General features: G+C 51.5%; 4 protein-coding genes and 1 non-coding gene across 5 annotated transcripts; 3 read left to right on the top strand and 2 right to left on the bottom strand.

Annotated features, from left to right (window-relative positions):
• Positions 1-810: 810 nt before the first annotated feature.
• On the bottom strand, positions 811-2,336 carry TrAtP1_004927 (uncharacterized protein). The gene has a single exon (XM_066112508.1). The coding sequence runs from the start codon at positions 2,003-2,005 to the stop codon at positions 1,214-1,216; it is 792 nt and encodes a 263-aa protein (XP_065968593.1). The 5' UTR covers positions 2,006-2,336; the 3' UTR covers positions 811-1,213.
• Positions 2,337-3,176: 840 nt separating this feature from the next.
• Positions 3,177-3,259, bottom strand: TrAtP1_004926. The gene has a single exon. It is a non-coding gene; the product is annotated as a tRNA-Arg (tRNA).
• Positions 3,260-4,364: 1,105 nt separating this feature from the next.
• TrAtP1_004925 (uncharacterized protein) lies at positions 4,365-6,492 on the top strand. The gene is made up of 2 exons (XM_014084310.2): positions 4,365-4,482; positions 4,545-6,492. The coding sequence occupies exon 2, from the start codon at positions 4,553-4,555 to the stop codon at positions 6,413-6,415; it is 1,863 nt and encodes a 620-aa protein (XP_013939785.2). The 5' UTR covers positions 4,365-4,482; positions 4,545-4,552; the 3' UTR covers positions 6,416-6,492.
• Positions 6,493-6,685: 193 nt separating this feature from the next.
• On the top strand, positions 6,686-8,075 carry TrAtP1_004924 (uncharacterized protein). Its single transcript, XM_066112507.1, has 5 exons — positions 6,686-6,920; positions 6,978-7,088; positions 7,149-7,365; positions 7,416-7,496; positions 7,570-8,075. Exons 1-5 carry the CDS (start codon positions 6,862-6,864, stop codon positions 7,699-7,701), a joined length of 600 nt encoding a protein of 199 aa, XP_065968592.1. The 5' UTR covers positions 6,686-6,861; the 3' UTR covers positions 7,702-8,075.
• A 494-nt stretch (positions 8,076-8,569) lies between these two features.
• TrAtP1_004923 (uncharacterized protein) lies at positions 8,570-14,318 on the top strand. Its single transcript, XM_066112506.1, has 3 exons — positions 8,570-8,983; positions 9,301-13,514; positions 13,585-14,318. Exons 1-3 carry the CDS (start codon positions 8,848-8,850, stop codon positions 13,954-13,956), a joined length of 4,722 nt encoding a protein of 1,573 aa, XP_065968591.1. The 5' UTR covers positions 8,570-8,847; the 3' UTR covers positions 13,957-14,318.
• Positions 14,319-14,337: the final 19 nt, after the last annotated feature.

Raw genomic sequence — 14,337 nt, 5'->3', positions numbered from 1 at the left:
ACGCGAGCAAAGAAGCCAAGCCCAGACTTCTGGATCGCTACGGAGCGCACGCTAATGGTGCCTATCTAGCACTAGCGAGTACCCGATAAAGGGCAATCCGTGTTCCGATGCCTTTTATCGCCTTATAAACTCCGGCATGCACAAGTCCACAACGCGTTGATCATGTGGCGATGCAAAAGTGCGTCATGCTTCATGCCTTTGACTAGTTCTATTGTTTCTTTCTTTTCGGTGCTGGATATGTACAGATGCCATCTACAAGTAGAATCGTTTGATGCGTATTCGAGTGCCTGCAGGAACACTGTTAGACAAAACCCATGTAGTCAACTTTTCTCCCCTACACGGACAGACATGCATACAGGCGCCCTGTTGGTGTACAAGATCCAATCCTCCGTTAACCAGCCCTCATGTATTGACTTTCTGACCCGCGTCGGCATCCCCAACCGTCTATTAGTAGTGCCTCATAATAGTAGTAGTAATAGTAATATCCTCGATATGGGCGGAATGCGGAATATTCCACGGCGTCGATTAAGCCTGTAGTGGAAGGCGGCCATGGGTCGCGTAATACCTCGATCGTCTCGTAGTAAGCCCGGGATCTAATAATACGTTAGCTCCTCAGCAAAGCCCCATGCTCATAAAGTCGATAAAGGAAAGAAAAAGGCATGCCGACGCAGGGATGCAAGGGAGGGAACGTGCTGGAAAAGTGAGATATAATAGCGTTCTAGATGGGCAGAGCTCCATCGTGTGAATCCTTTGATCCCATTCACGCTCCGATAACTCGGAGTGCAATACGACGTTTCCTCGACTAATTCGTTAACATAACTCGTCATGGTCTTTTATCTACCATCTTTTTATCTACTATATCGTCTAACGAAAAGCAAATGCAACGCAAAAAATGAAGCTCTGCATAAACATCTAGGCATAAACTCTATGCACTCAGCCTTCTACCGTCTACCAATGCCGTTGTGACATCTGTCGGTCCAGGAATCTTCCAAGCCTTTGCTCAGCCACTTCTCTGTTAGATAGTCCTTGAACAGCGCATCCATCCAGGAAATTCTTGCATAGTTGTCGGAAAAGCCGTCATATGCTGGCCGAAATCGTCGTCAAGTGAACAAGTCCGGTCTAAGCGCTCGAAAAGCGCCATCCCCTACCATCTCCTCGCCAATATATGCCGAGAAGCGGTATCATATATGTTGTTCAGCGTGTCCATGTCATCTTACAGACCACGGTTGAACCAAACCTTGCCACCGTCGCCTCCCTTGCCATGGAACTCAGGCTCCAGGCTCTCGGCGCTGATTGCCTGCCTCTGAGGGAAGACTGCCAGTGCCAGAGGAAGTGCCACAAATCCAACCGCCGCGATCAGCCCCAAGTTGATACCAATGGGAATTGAGGAGGCAATTCGCGGTCGAGCCTTGATCCACTCCTTCTCCATCAAGTTCTTATACCAAGCCTGCTTGAACTGAATGTGGTAGAGAGTCATGGCCGGGATGATCATGATGGGGGTATTGTTGATAACGCGGCTGGCCGCAGTTTCGTACACTGCAATCTTGGCCGCCTTCTGACTCCTGCCCAGAGAGGGCACATCCGCCTCAGATTTTCCCTCCTCAGTCAGCTTCTTCTTCTCCTCGTCCGAGAGCACAGGGCGAACGTCAATGCCCGTGACAATCTCTCCTCGTCGCATGAGGTATGCGTTCAGGGCACCGGCGGTTGCGACAGCGGCGAAAGGCACGAGTCTGCTCAGAACGTTTCGTGTGCTGGGAGAGACCTTTAATCTTGGCACCAGGGCGTTGAGTCCGAGCGCCACCGAGCAAGAGGCCGTGACGGCGATACCGTAGGACTTGGCGAGATCCGCAGTGGTCATCGGCGAGGACTTGTTTGCGTTCGAACTGTTGATGGCAACGTTGAGGGACTGGTTGGCAACCTGCCATGCGACTGTGCCTGCTGTTCCCAGGCCAGGCTGCAGCATACCGGCCGTGACGATGAGGTTCGATAGGACGAAGCATGACATTCGGAAAGGCAGAAAGACTGGTTCTCCAGTGTCTGTCCGCAAAGGTCAGTATTCTTTTCTCTTCTAAGCATATTTCCAAGATCTGATCTGCTGTTCCATACCGGGATGGAGAGTCGAGTCTACAATCTTCTTCGCGTGCCATATTTCCGGTGTCATATGTTGCAGCTTTCCAGTCTTGTACTCTGTGACAAGTCTTTTGGCATTCTCGAGTCCTTGCGAACCAGCAAGCAGGGTGCTACAAAGCGACACGCAGGAGTCAGCAATTCTCCATCAACATTGTGCCGTAGAGACTCTTCTACAAGACTCACCTCGGATCCGTGATGCTCATCGTGTGCCTCACACGTCCGTAGTACGTCGACAAGTCATACTGGGACGAAGGCAGGTCCCGCGACCCGGGCAAAGAGGCGGACATGGCGTGCAGAAGTCGATTGACGGCGATGCGGTCCAATCCAGCTGTCTCTGCCTATGCCTTTTGGCTGTTGTCGCTGGGCTGGTGATTGATGCGAATTGTCAACGGCCAATCCTCCTGCGGGGTGCGCAGCGTCCAACTTTTTGGCCCAAAGCGTCCCAGCGAAACTTGTGCCGAATCTCGAGACGACGATAAGCGCAGCTCTTAGTTAGGTAGGTAGTACTAATGGTTTTTGTTACGCGACCCCGATCTCGGCTCTTACGTTGGCAGAGGATTTGTCTGGGCCATTCTTAGTGGTCCAGAAGGAGCCCCCACCGGCAGTAATACATGGCACGCCAACAAACAACCAGCCATATTGGCAGAGATGCCTTGTGAAGATGATATTTGCAAAGACGGCGCAGAGCAGATGCCGCCAGAAAGCGCACATGGATGAATTCTTAGCATGTCGCCTACTGTAGGGCGCGCTCTGTGTCAAGACATCCATGCAATGCGGAGTAAAACGAGCAGTCGATATTGCTCGAAACTCGACAGGCGCCAGTCTCACTGTAGTTAAGCAAATCCATGCTCTTCTCCACAGCCAAATTGCGACAGGGAAGAGGCAGATCTCGGCACGTGGCTTGAATCTGATTCGCATGCAACAAGCAGGAGGTACGAGGCGCACTTGCCAAAAATACACCGTCCCGATTCGCAACGAGCAAAAAGAAACACCCGCAAAAATGGTGTATACAGGCAAAAAGAGATGCTCCTGATGGAGCTTCGAAGCGACCACGCCAGGAGTCGAACCTGGAATCTCTAGAGATGATGAAGACCGAAATCTAGCGCCTTAGCCATTAGGCCACGCGGCCAATGATGTCATCGCTTTCGATGCATCTTTTGATGCTCATCGGCTTGCAATTTGGGTATACGGAGCTTTCGCCAAGTTGGTGGGCTATTGCGCACTGTACGTTGTCGCGCTGAACCGGTCACCATCTACCGTGTCTTACTGTTCTGAGTACTGTATTCTGGTGACTGCACAGGCAGCATCAGTGTTGAATTGTTGTAGAAGTTGAAGTGACAGATTGTCGAATTCCCAGAATGATTAGTCTTTATCTTTGTAAATTTAAGTTGACGATTACTTGGTATTTACTTTGATCTAGTATGCCTTGAGTCTTTTGCTCGGATGACTGACATTTCTTGTGTAAAAAAGACAAGCAGCTAGACTCGTAGCTTCTCATGGGAAAGATTGTCCAGCACCCCAGTTCTGTTGTCCAGCACTCTAGCTATAGCATTGGCTACTGCTGCTATTCCCAAGTCCATATGGCGATTAAATACCCCCTTTATATACTATGCAGGTATGCACTAGCTGCCTTGTTGAGCTACAACTGGGGTGTTGAATAATAAAGCTGGCATGCTGGATAAGTCTTCTCTTTCTCATTCGTTTCAGTGCTACTCCAGCAAAGCATAGATTCAGCGTTAGTCCAATGTCCAAAGGCAGTGTTATTCCAGCTAAAGAAGAATTTTGACGGCCTAGCAACCTGAAAGCATGATCTGTTCATCTTAGTAGTGCGCGCAATTTTATTCTATGGGTGCCAAAGCGAAGAAACTTGAAGAAAGCCTCATACACAGCCATAATATCATTCATCTTTATATACACAATTCATTTACCAGCCACTTGGCCAGATGTTCTCTGTTAGTAGATCAGAGGCGAGCTAAAGTGAAAAGTGCTACATACATCTCCTGCATCTGCGCTGTTGAGGGTCTTTTATTGCCCAGTAGAAGGATCTACTTTATTATTTGTTTATATGTTCAAGGCAAGATTATTACACTGTTCAGTATATCACCCAGGCTTTGCTGTAGAAACTGCAAGCACCTGCAAGCGTGATAGCACGTGAGCTGCCTGGCTCCTATAAAGCTGCTGCACCGTCACCTGGCAGTCACTCTTCTCTTACTTCCTCCTCACAGCTCTTTGCACCTACTCTGTCTTCTCTACTGCTTTCTGCGTAAAAAGAACTTTCCTTCCTCAAATTGCAATTCATTTGCTTTCCGCTTCAGCGCCGTGTTCTATTCCTCAACCTACGGGCAGCCTGAGGTAGCTATAAAACTGGATTCGCACATTCCGCACCACTGATCAGTTACTAATTGTTTCGACAGTCAAAAGGATGGATTTTACTCCAGACTCTGGAAAGTCCAGCAATGTACCGGCTAAGAATGGCGAAGTCATCAAGTCAATCTCCAACCTCAAGGCATGGCTGAGCAACGATCCCAAGACTCCCAAGACCCCCGCGACCCCCAAGACTCCATCTTTCTTGAAGAATCAAGTATTTCAAGAGAGCTTAGCCGTAGCGGCCGAGCAACCAAGTTCAGATGAGACAAAAGACTCCAGCGACGCCTCAGTTCGTATGACTGAAGATCCTACTCATCCAAGCGCTACTGGGGTGTCGGATACGAGTCTTCAGGAACAGAATGAAGTCAGTTACCGCTTCAAGCGACCGCCGTCTATTCTAGACACAATCAATCGACTTCTGAGCCCCGAAAAGCCCACTGAGCAAGAACCGGTCAAGCGAAGGGCTACGCCAACAGAGCAAGAGCCAGCCAAGCGCAAAGCTACGCCAACAGAACAAGAGCCAGCCAAGCGCAAAGCTACGCCAACAGAACAAGAACCAATCAAACGCAGAGCTACGCCGATCCATTCATCAAAGTTGACAGACGGCATGAGTGAATTCGATAAAAAGTCTCCGCAACAAAGAAAGGTGTCGTGGGTTATAAGCGAAGGTCTTTCGTGGGACATAAGCGAAGGCGCTTCGGACAATGGCTGTCAGAATCATCAGGCACGGTATACTACACCTAAGGAAGCCAATATTTCGCAAAATATGGGATGGCTCCTCCAAGTCTCTAACCCGCCTACGGTGGTGGATTTGTTAGCGTCTACCGCAATGGATCACCACAAAAAGGATATCGATCCCATAACGGGAAAATTCCTGCCAGAAGTTATCCACCCGGATACCTTCAAAACTCTCGGCGATGGCCCGGCCCGTGGCTATGCTGATATCGCCTGGCGACAGGCCAATATGACGGTCGAATTACAAATCGATCGAGAAATTCGAAGCCGAGAGGTTCTTGCAAACAAGGCTAGGTTGCAGGTGGAATCTGTTCAGCCTGAGTTGAAGCCGATACCTGTTGAGCCGCCGGCTTGGCCCGACGCTGAATGTATCGTACGGCCTGCAAGGCCTGAAGATTTCGAAGCCATTGCTACCATCATGAATTTGGAAAGTAAGGCAAAGGTTAACCCACAAGTGTTTGAATGGAAGGAAGTTGTGGCAGCAGACATTCGAAAGATATACAAGAGCTGCCAAGACAACTTGCGACCATTTGTTGTTGCTACTTCGGCAGGGGATCCCTTGCTCGACCGCTCCAACTGGCCCGAAAATTCCACAAAGGCTTACCAGAGCTATCTTGCATTTCGTGCATCCCAAGCCGAGGCTCCACAGGAACTATTTGGTTTTGCCTTTGTCACGGAAGCCAGGATCGGAATTCTTGGGACCGCGTGCCCTGGGTCAAGGCATGCTGGACAGATCAAAGTGATTGTCCATCCTGATCACCAAGGAAAGCTATATGGCTCTGCTCTACTCGACAGGATTTTGCTATGCACCGCGCCCTTCCATCGAAGCATGGTGGATTACGAGTGGCAGTGCCAAAACTCCGCAAAGGTTTATGAGAATATTTCGTACCAGAACCATCGGAAATATGCTTGGGTCTATATTGAAACTTTTTGCGCCGATAGAGCCGATCCAGCAACGCAACTGGTGAGCAACTTTCTGCAAAAGTTCGAATTCAAGGAGGTAGGCTGCCTGCCCAGCGCCATCAAGACAGACCGTTATTACGAGAGCCAATGGCTTGACTTGGTGCTGTGGGCACGCGAAACGCAACCTCGCTCTAATATCGTGGATACTGCGCCGGGCGCCCAGCCAGAGGCAGATAGGATGCATTTGTATCAGACTTTGGCGAGGCCAAAGAAGAAGTAATCTTACACGCCTTCTAGGCTCGTTTATACTGGACCATCAGTTGAAGAGTATCCTATGCTCATCAAGTTGAACAGACAGATTTTTCTATTTATTGGAATTTGAAAAATGGAGCTTTGCATTATTTGAATCGTGCGTGCATTGGAACGAAAATATGCGGTCGGTGTTGCTGAGGTTTAGAGTAAGGGAAAACTATGGGGAACGCGCTCTGCATCACGTGTGCGTATACTGCGCTTCTAGCAGCACATCATAGGTAGCCATCTATCATCAGGCAGACGAATAACCAGGAAACTTGAACCTTTTGAAAATTGGTGCCTAAACCAGTGATTGTATATTAAATACTCGATTCCTCATCGATACCCATCTCATTTCCATATCCTCTATTCGCAACTGGATCAACCTCTATCGACACACAAAAAGCCTTTCCTGGGTGAACCTTGGGCAGCACGATGTTGTCGATCTTACGCAAAGCACGATTAAAGGACAAGGAAATGCGAATTCTGATGCTGTGCGTATCCAATATTGTTATCAAACCAAATATTGAATCAATCTGATTTATTGAAAGAGGACTGGACAATGCGGGCAAGACAACAATTGTCAAGAAAATTATGGGTGAAGATGTGAACACGGTGAGCCCGACGCTCGGGTTCATCATCAAGACGATAGACTACCAAGGGTAACTACTTCTCGCTTGAACTGACTGTAAGATATACCTGAATCTAACAATTCTACATAGATATAAACTCAACATCTGTGCGGAGATGCCCGTAGATTCTCATACGCTACGGTCATTGCTAACGTCAATAGGGGATGTGGGTGGCCAGAAGACGCTGCGGTCATATTGGCGCAATTATTTCGAGAAAACAGATGCCCTGATATGGGTCGTTGACACGACAGATCGACTACGAATAGATGACTGTCGAGAGGAGCTCCATGGATTATTGGAAGAAGAGGTATGAGCCAGCCCCTTTTCTTGGGTCGATCGGTCTAACCTGTAGGGTAGCGTCTGGCGGGAGCTTGCTTGTTGATATTTGCAAACAAGACCGACGTGGATGGGTGCATGACCCAAGAGGAAATTGTTACTGTAAGTCTTGTTTTTTCATTGGATAGTTCGAAATCTTGACTTTGACTATTGAGGCTTACGAGGGGCTGGGTAGATGCTGCGATTGCCTGATATTCGGACACATCAGTGGCATGTGCTGCAGTGCAGTGCCATGACGGGCAAGAATCTAGAGGAGGGATTATCCTGGGTGGTGGAGGATGCCAAGAAGCGGCTTTTCTTGTATTAGAATCCTTCACGGAATCTTTTTCTTCATTATGAAAGTTTACATCGCATGTTATGTACGGAACGGAGCATCATCGTATGGGTCCCTTCTGCCGGCACCACCATCGTAATTAGCATCATTTCGGCCACCTATCGGCCATCGGTGATACGGAGCACAGAATGAGCGTCGCACAAAGCATTTGACAAGCCTCGTGTGGACGGACTGGGTTGTCAAGGGCGATGAAGAGTGGAATTGTGGATAGGCTGAGCGGACCATCTCGCCTGACCAGCGTCTTGCGAGCTTGATTGGCCCGCTGAGTGAAATGCCTCGATCAGATTCAAGCAAGACAGGAGACTAGAGACATACCAAGAGGTAGAGCCACGGAGACAGTCAATGCCTTGCAGCCTCTACAGCTCTCAAACGCATTGATGGTGGTGGGTTGACTCTGAGCTACTGAGTGCTAGTACAATCTCGTGTCTGTATGCGTGTGTTTACTGTTGTGGAATCTGTAAAGGTAAACAAACCCCCCCGTTTCTAGAACCTTGCCGTAGCAAGATGGAACAGACCGTGCCTGAGCTTGACTGCCATGTTCAGGGGAGAGGGCTGAATGGGCGATTTCGTCTAAATAAGGAGATGCGTGCCCTGTGCTCCCCGTATTACTAGCTGTGCAATATAATGTCTGGCGTTGATTTGATTGACGTTGACCGCAAAAGCGCCCCTTGCATATTAGCACCAAGACGCACGAGCTGCTTGGACGCTGGTTACAGGGGCCGTCAATGCCTACGGGGCCCCCTCAGGCCAGCCCTGAGCAGCCCCGATTTGGCGGCGACGCGCTAAGAATTAAAAAGGCGCCCAGCGTAGCAGGTCCCGTTAGACTGTTTCTGCCCCCGATGATGCCGCCTGTTTGCCGGTAGCTCAGGTTTCTGTTACCGCAAGTGCGCGAGCCACGACCTGGCAGTGAGGCAACAGCTGGAACTGAACTTAAGCTGCAGCCACCCCACCGCTACAACGCCAACAGACACAAACCTCGACCTCGACCTCGACCTCGACCCTCGACAGCGCGGAATCCTTTGCTGTCCTTTGCACCTCCTTTTCCCCGCCGTGCCATGCCATTGTTCGCGACTGTGACGTACCGGTAGAGGCAGCCAGATCGTGAACCCAGAACCCGCCATGTCGGACGAAGTATCCCAGTTCCTCGAGCAGGTCGAGCGCCTGCGCGGGCAGCAGATTGAAGATGAGGAGATGCGAGCCCGAGAGCGGGAGGAGTTTCTTGCCGCGAAACGAGAGCGCCAGGCCAGGAGAGAGGGTGAGTCTTCCATCTTGTCTCGCGCCGTTCCTTTTCCTTATTCCCGACATGCTTCCACGTTCTTCTCGCAAATGTAACCGGGCGGTTTTCCCCGCTGATGGGCGGATTTGACTTTCGGCGGTGCCTTGTTGCTGTGGTGCTCGCCAGTTGGAGCTATCGGAGGTTTGGTTTGCCTCCAAGCCGTGGTTTATTTACTTTTTGCCTTTCTTATGGGCCCAACACGACTTGCTGCTATGGGGACCCTAAGCAGCGAACATTTATGAATTTTCGGGACCTGACCAACTGATGAAACAATGCTGACCCGCCTTATCCAAAAGAACGCGCCAGATCAATCTCTCCGCAGAAATCATCACCAGCCAACACGCCGTCTCCCCGCACACTTCGACGGACCGTCAACCTCTCCGAATCCCTCAGGCTCGACTCTCCTGCTGGCGAGGCTATAGAAAAGCTGCGCGAGAGGCCGGCCGAATCGGAAAAGCCCCTGGGAACGGACGTACCATCCGATGCAATGCTGTACTCCACCTCAGCGACGAAAGAGAACGAGGCCCCTGAGGATCTCGACGCGAGGCGGGGCGATGCCGCGACTGGCTCTCGAGCCTCAACACTCGCCTGGCAGCGGCGGACGAATCGATCCAACAGCCGCCCGCTGAGCGTTTATGCGGCCCAGAATGCTGCCCAGAGCTCGACGAGCAAGCCATTTGCTGACACTCAGGAGCCCCACGAGCCGCCTTCTCCCACGCAACCTCTTTCCAAGGATCAAATCGCCAAGAGCCTTGCGTCAAAGGATGCATCGTGGTTCCGCCAAACTGCTGATCGAGGCGCAGACTCCGCAGCGTATAGGAAGAACCAGGTTGAAGATGATGATCGACTCGAGATGTCAAGTCTCAGCTCACAGCTGCCTGGCATGGCCAGCGAAAATTCATCCGAACGCCCTGTTTCGCGGGGTAGTGAGAATGTCCTCAACAAGCTGTCAGCTCCCTTCACCCTAAACCCACTTGGCTTCGACAATCCGTCTGCCGAAAAACCTCAAGCGGAACCTGTTGCTTCAACGCCTACTGGCCGGTCTTCCCCAGTACGCACAACCTCTCCAACCAAGGGCATGGGAGGATTTGTGCAGAGCGCAATGATGAAGAGGAGCGATAGCGTAAAGCGATGGTCCGTTGCAAGCCCGCCTGCATTGACTCGCCCTGAAAACACGAGTACGCATCGCGGCTCCGTTGATAGGACCCTGGCCAGACCGCAGAGCATGTTTATTCGCGACCCGACAACGACAACGACGACGCCGGGCACAAGCAGATCAGCTTCTCGGCCGTCGTCTCGTCCAGCCTCTCGGCATGGGGGAGAAGAATCCGCATTTGAGAGACGCCCCAAGACACCGTCATCGACGAGCCCACCTCCGTTCCAAAAGACTGGGCTTCCTGATGATGCATCCCTCCCAGTCAGTCCCTCCAAGACAATGGAGCCTAGACGCTGGAGTCCCACGAAATCGAGTTGGCTTGAGAGCGCGCTCAACAAGCCGGATTCGCCAAAGTTACCTCCTAAGCCAGCCTCTTCACAACAGCCAGCATGGATGGTAGAGCTCAACAAGAACAAGACAGGACGTGGCAATCCCACTCCGGAACCAGCTCGGCCCTCTCACAAGCACCAAGTTAGTATCGATGGGCTTATGAGGTCCACGCCAATGGGGTCGAAGCTGAATCTCAACACGACTGGCCTGGGAGGCATCTACTCGCCCCCTGGCACGCAATCTGCGCATCCAAATCGTGCATCGATGCAGAGCTTTCCTCCAGTGGCGGAACGGCCGAGATCAAAGTCGAGAGGTGCTTTTGCTGACGCGAGGGATGAAATCGAAGCGGCAGCGGAACGGCCAAGATCTAAATCGAGGGGTGCTTTTGCCGATGTGAGGGATGAAGTGGCAGCAGAGCGGCCCAGATCAAAGTCGAGAGGAGTTTTCGCTGAAGCGAGAGAGGAAGTGTTGGAACGGCCAAGATCAAAGTCGAGAGGTGCTTTCGCCGACGTGAGAGACGACGTGAGAGAAAAACGATCAGAATCTCTCAGCTCAGTGGCCAACCCACTGCCCAACCCACTGCCCAACCGGGCCAAACCTGAAGCTCCACCGAAGAAGGACTTGGATTTCCGCTCCAATCTGAGGCCGCGAGCCGCCGAGGCCCCGGTGTCGAAGACGCATGAACCAGAGTTCAAGGCTGTCTTTGGCACTCTCCGTAGGACTAAAACGCAAAATTTCAAGGCGCCAGACGAGCTAAAGGACAACATTCTCCGGGGCAAGGCGGCTCTCAACGCGACTGACGGCCCACAGAAGTCTACGATTCGGGACGATTTCAAGGACGCTATACAGAAAAAGAGAGACGATTTTAAAAAGGCCCAATCCGAAGGAAAGGGGACCGCCACCAACACGATTACGAAGCCCAAGCCTCTTCTCCCCGAAGCGCTCGCCCTCAGGGCTGAGCTGGGTAAGCCGACAGGCGGGCTCCAGCAAAATGCCCCCTCGGAGACGCGAACTCCATCCGGTCAGTCGATGAAGCCCGATTCACCAAAACCAACTCCTCCACAGAGAAAGTCAAGTCAAGTGAACTTGGCTAGGCAGCCTAGCCCATCATTGACTCCCACGAAGGACCCCTTAACTGAGAGACCCAGGCTAGACGATGCGGAAACCGAGACGCCAACGAAGATCGAACCCTCACCTAACTCCCCCGGACTTTTGAAGAAGAAGAGCGCCCCATCCAAGCTTGGCGGCCTGGCCGGACGATTCAACCCTGCGCTTGCCGGCATGCTGGCAAGAGGACCGCCTCCCCCAGCTCTCAATGGCGGTAACCGAGCCGAACAGTCAGGATCAGCAGGCGGAGATGCCCAGCCTTCACAACCAGGTCCTCAGTTAACGCACATGACTAAGGGTCGCGCGCGTGGTCCCAAGAGAAAGGCCCCTTCTAATGTGAGCAACACTACTACCACCTCCACCAATGTCCAGACAGAATCGCCTTTTGCGAGCCGGCAACCCGCCACTGTTGGGAAGCAGAGCATTCCTACACCCTTTGAAGCGAAGAAGCCCATGCCACTGCCAGCCCAAGATCGAGTGGCTACAAAACCTGATGTACCAAGCAAGCCAAGACCAGTCGAGCCGAAGAAGATGGAAGTTGAGAGCCGACCTGCGGAACATGTGGCCCCCTTGAACTTCCGCAGACGTATGACGCAACCCGAGATCCCAGTCCAGGATATATCGACGCAGCCCGAGGCAGAGTCGCCCAAGAAGCTCGACATGAAGCGCGTGTCGCAATTCTTTGAGCAAGGCAACAATACGGCGGCACCTGAACCTCCCAAGCAGCCAAAGAAGCTTTCACCTCAGAAGACTGGCACATGGGAGCCGGCCAAGGCCGCTACCCCTGTGTCTGAGCCTGCCAAGGAGCCAATCAAGTTGACTCAACAGAAGACTGGCGGCGGATGGTCCCCAGCAAAGAAGACTGAGCGTTCGCTGCCCGATCCTCGGTCGTCTACACCAAACCTTTTTGGAGAGACAAAGCCCACGGTTGCCAAACCTCTTGCGCCAGAGCCAGTCTCTGCTGCTGTGAAGGCCCCATTACCAGGCCCCAAGCCATCGGCTTTCAACATGCCACCAAAGGAGATTGAGACTCGTCAGCTGCCTCAGCTACAAGCTGAACCGGTACCGCCGTCACCTGCACGACCGCAAACGGCCCACGGTAGCGATGTATCAGCCATACTCCATGACTTCTTTGCTCCTCCGTATAAGCGAATTCCGTGCGATATGGATCCCGCCGATGTTCTCACAAACTATCCAAAATTCGGTGCAAAGATCAAGACTTTGTCATTCCACATGTTCCAGATTGATGGCACCGGCAAACAGATCATTGTCCCCGCTCACCGTGAGCGAGTTCTGTTCGAACAAGAGATGTACGTTGCCGGACACAACTTTACCAATGAAGCGGGATGGAAAGTGCGTGAGGTCTACTTCTGGATCGGTGACGAAGTCGCGGATGCAGATGAGGATGCAGCAGAGGCCGTGGCACAACAAGAGGCAAGGCAATTGGGCGGTAAGCTCATCAAGATTAGACAAGGCAAGGAGACATCAGAGTTTTTGCAAGCTCTTGGCGGTGTGGCTACTATTCGAAGAGGTGGAAGCTCCAGATACGACTCACTCGCTCCGGCCATGCTCTGTGGTCGACGATACCAGGGTCAAGTGGCATTTGACGAGGTTGACATGACTACCGCCAGCCTCTGTGCCGGATTTGCCTATCTGATTGCTCACTCTGGCAATTGCTATCTGTGGAAAGGCAAGGGAAGCGATGTAGACGAGCTCGGCTGCGCACGTCTCATTGGTATGGACTTGACATTGACTGGGCAGCTGATTGAATATGACGAGGGTAGCGAGCCTGATTCTTTCTGGGACATGTTGGAGGGCCCATCCAAGCCTCACTCTGCGGATCACTGGAGACTGAAGCCTAGTTATGGGAAGTACAACAGCAGACTCTTTTGCTCCGACGCAGAGTCTAGACAACAGGTAAGCATAGGACTTATCCCTGGCTGCTAGCAATGTTTGAAGGTTACTAACATTTCTTCTTCCTCTTTAGATCTATGAGATCAGCCCATTTAACCAGGCCGACATGTCGACATTCAACATCTACGTCCTCGACGCCTTCTTTGAGATGTACATTATTGTTGGCTCACAAGCGCAGTCCGAGTATGCCTCCTTCCGCAATGCTCTCGACTTTGCTCAGGAATACGCTGTCTTGGCAGCAAGCATGGAGGATCGCCCCTTTATTCCCATCTCGACTGTCGTCCTTGAGGGCGTGCCCCGTGACTTGAAGCGGGTGTTCCGCAAGTGGACTGACGAGCGATGCCCGACGCTCTTGCAGGTTCCTTCTGGCGAATCAGGTCTGAAGAGAGGTCGCAGTCTCCGAGTTGTGCCTCTTACTCAGGCAATTTTGGCTTTGAAGGAGTAAAATATCTTTCTTCTTTTTCTTTGGGGGCTGTGGAAGTGGTGAGATTGTGTATGTTGTTGCGTGTATCTGGAAAGAAGAACAAGAAGAACACATATGGGAACCTTATGGTCTTATGGTAATGTGTAGAATTGAAATAAAAGGGGGGAGAGACGGCGGCAAATCGGGTTTGGCAGGATTGTTGATTCTTTTTAAGAGGCGTACGGGGAAAAGCGCATGTAGAGGTATTTAGATATTCATGCTTTGGCAAGTTGAACGTTGAATGTGGTAGATGAAGAGGCACAAACAAGAATATTGTACTCGACGATGTCATCCTTGGTAACGAGGATAGTTATAGTATATAAAGATTAAGATAAAAGCACTCATGATGTATACATTCAGTAG

This window comes from Trichoderma atroviride, chromosome 2, assembly GCF_020647795.1.
Source record: "Trichoderma atroviride chromosome 2, complete sequence".
In the NCBI taxonomy this organism is placed as follows: domain Eukaryota; kingdom Fungi; phylum Ascomycota; class Sordariomycetes; order Hypocreales; family Hypocreaceae; genus Trichoderma; species Trichoderma atroviride.
This window is presented reverse-complemented; position numbering and strand designations above follow the sequence as displayed.